The sequence below is a fragment of the Cibotium barometz genome, chromosome 29, assembly GCF_041138505.1.
Source record: "Cibotium barometz isolate CiBa-2024 chromosome 29, ASM4113850v1, whole genome shotgun sequence".
In the NCBI taxonomy this organism is placed as follows: domain Eukaryota; kingdom Viridiplantae; phylum Streptophyta; class Polypodiopsida; order Cyatheales; family Cibotiaceae; genus Cibotium; species Cibotium barometz.
The window spans coordinates 50,688,630-50,690,886 of record NC_141074.1 but is presented as its reverse complement, the minus strand read 5'-3'; the positions used below and the strand labels follow the sequence as shown (position 1 = coordinate 50,690,886).

At 43.2% G+C, this 2,257-nt stretch overlaps 1 protein-coding gene across 1 annotated transcript; it reads right to left on the bottom strand.

The window, feature by feature from the left end:
• Positions 1-306: 306 nt before the first annotated feature.
• Positions 307-1,139, bottom strand: LOC147622322 (uncharacterized). Its single transcript, XM_086823712.1, has 2 exons — positions 890-1,139; positions 307-759 (listed from the first exon to the last, which is right to left on the bottom strand). The coding sequence occupies exons 1-2, from the start codon at positions 1,055-1,057 to the stop codon at positions 592-594; spliced, it is 336 nt and encodes a 111-aa protein (XP_086679838.1). The 5' UTR covers positions 1,058-1,139; the 3' UTR covers positions 307-591.
• Positions 1,140-2,257: the final 1,118 nt, after the last annotated feature.

Below are 2,257 nucleotides of genomic sequence, written 5' to 3'. Positions count from 1 at the left end.
AATTTAACATAATTCAAAGGCGTTTTGTACTATTTTTGAGTCACAATATTGGTCTTTTTACCCTAGTCATCACACGTTATTAGTATCATATTAACATCCCAGAAGAGCATGAAGTCAATCGCATTGATTAAGACTACCTTGAACTAAGATGGGGGGTCTCCCATGCATATACATGAGTTCCGGCACTTTTTTCTTTAAAAAAATTGATCATTAATCTAGACAAAGCAACCATGGAACCGTCAAAAAATTTAATCACTAATCTAGACAAAGCAAACATGGAACCGTCAACACAATCATTACCGCAAACCCTTAATCCATGGAAATTAATAGAACCAATCAGACCTGAACATGCAAATCAACCCTTTGATGTTGAAGAGGGCATCAAAGGGTCAACTCCTTAATAAAAGAATTGGCAAGACTCTGAAAAGGAAATGACTGTGTGTTTCCCTGTTGGATTCTAGGGTGGGTATGTAATGCGAGGTTACATGGCACCACGGTGGGGTTGGGCAGACCTGTTGCCATTGCTGTGCGCCCATGAGCTCAGGAATGAGAGCCTGTTAAAAGAATGGGAGTTAACGGATTCCCTCCTCTTCATCTGAGCAAGCTCAATGAGTGCCTGGCTTTGGGGAGTTGATGTTGTTGGTGCTCGCCTTCAGAAGCATCAAGAGGGAGTGGTCGCTTCCGATGGGGTCCGCGAGCAGGAGAAGGTGATGATGGGACGAAAGGCGCCATAGCCTGGGCGGAGAGATCCCTTGCATCCTGCAAGAAGAAGACCGCCACACGCTTATTAGACCCGCAACAAGAGCAGTAAATCTGCACGAGAACCCAAAAAAAAAAAAAAAAAAAAGAGAACCCAAGAGGGCAGTACACAGAGAGGGCTCTGGCTTACATTAGAGAAGGGGGCGAGGAGGTGGGCGATGTCGCCGAGCGGCTGCCTAGCGCAGGGCAGGACATGCTGGTGCCTCAACAGATGCCTGCGGGGCCGCGGGAGGACGCCCTCATTCTCATCTGACCACCGCCGTGCAAGGAGACCCGATTCCTTCTGCTGCGGCTCCATCGATGGAGATGGGTGTTTCTGTGTGTGACTGAGTAAGTGTGTGTGCGCGTGCGTGCGTGCGTGTGTGTGTGTGAGAGAGAGAGAGAGAGAGAGAGAGAGAGTGCTTAGGATGCACCATGGCCTTATATCCGAAGGAAAACAACGCATGGTGGTGGAGGGAGAAGTGAAAAAGGAGGGAGTTGCCTTCAAATTTCCTCGGATTTCAAAAACGTTCATCTCCCTCTCAATTCGTCCCTTTCAAACGATGATTCATTTGTTGAGTGTTTATATCTAGGTGCCCACGATCCATTTGACGTGGCATTGGTTTCGTGGCAAAATGCCACGTAAGAGATAGATACGTTGTCACTTGTGACTCTACTCTGACAAATTGGATTTGGATTTTTTAAGGCCTTTTTCCCACGACTGTTGTTGTAAAAGCATTAAACAGCATTGTTGAATGTCATTGTTCATCATTCCCATGAGTGCAACTGTGGCCAGGTTTCACAAGAAAACATTGAGAGTGTCGATTTTGGCACAGCTAGCGAAACTAAAAGCTAAGTTTGAGAAATCTCAAGCTGGACCCATTATTCTGAGCAAACTGTATATGGGAAAGCTCTATTAGAAAACATTTGACTAATTGCTAGAGATTTATTCATCAACTAGGGTCCTTCAATGGGGAGCTTGCTTGACTTTTAACAGTCATCATGCCTATTTTTTGGACATTTCAATCATTAAATGCACCCACAAAAAAAAAAACATCTATCAAGTAGCATAGAAATCGATGAAAAAAACACTTATAACTTATGGACCTTCCCACATTTTGAACGACCTCTATAAAAAATCAATCCTATTGGGGTGTAAAAAAGGAGTTGTCAATGCTTTGACTAAAGAAGATTAAAAGGGAAAAATGCTTTCATTGCGGGGATGAGTACTAGGAAAAGACATTCTTTGGTGTATTTTTTATAACTCGACCTATATAAACTATGGACGAAGGACGTCTTGCTTACAATGAACGCTATGATGAACTAAGGCTACCAAACTAGTCTATACATAGTAAGCATCCAAGGTCATGTTAAAACCCTAAGATCTCTTTGGATAATTGTTATGCATAAACATGCATAAATCAAGCATAAACTCAACCACCCAACCACCCTCGAGCCTAAGGGATGCACACATGAATTATAAATGAAATACATCATACCTCTACCTTGATGTCCCATA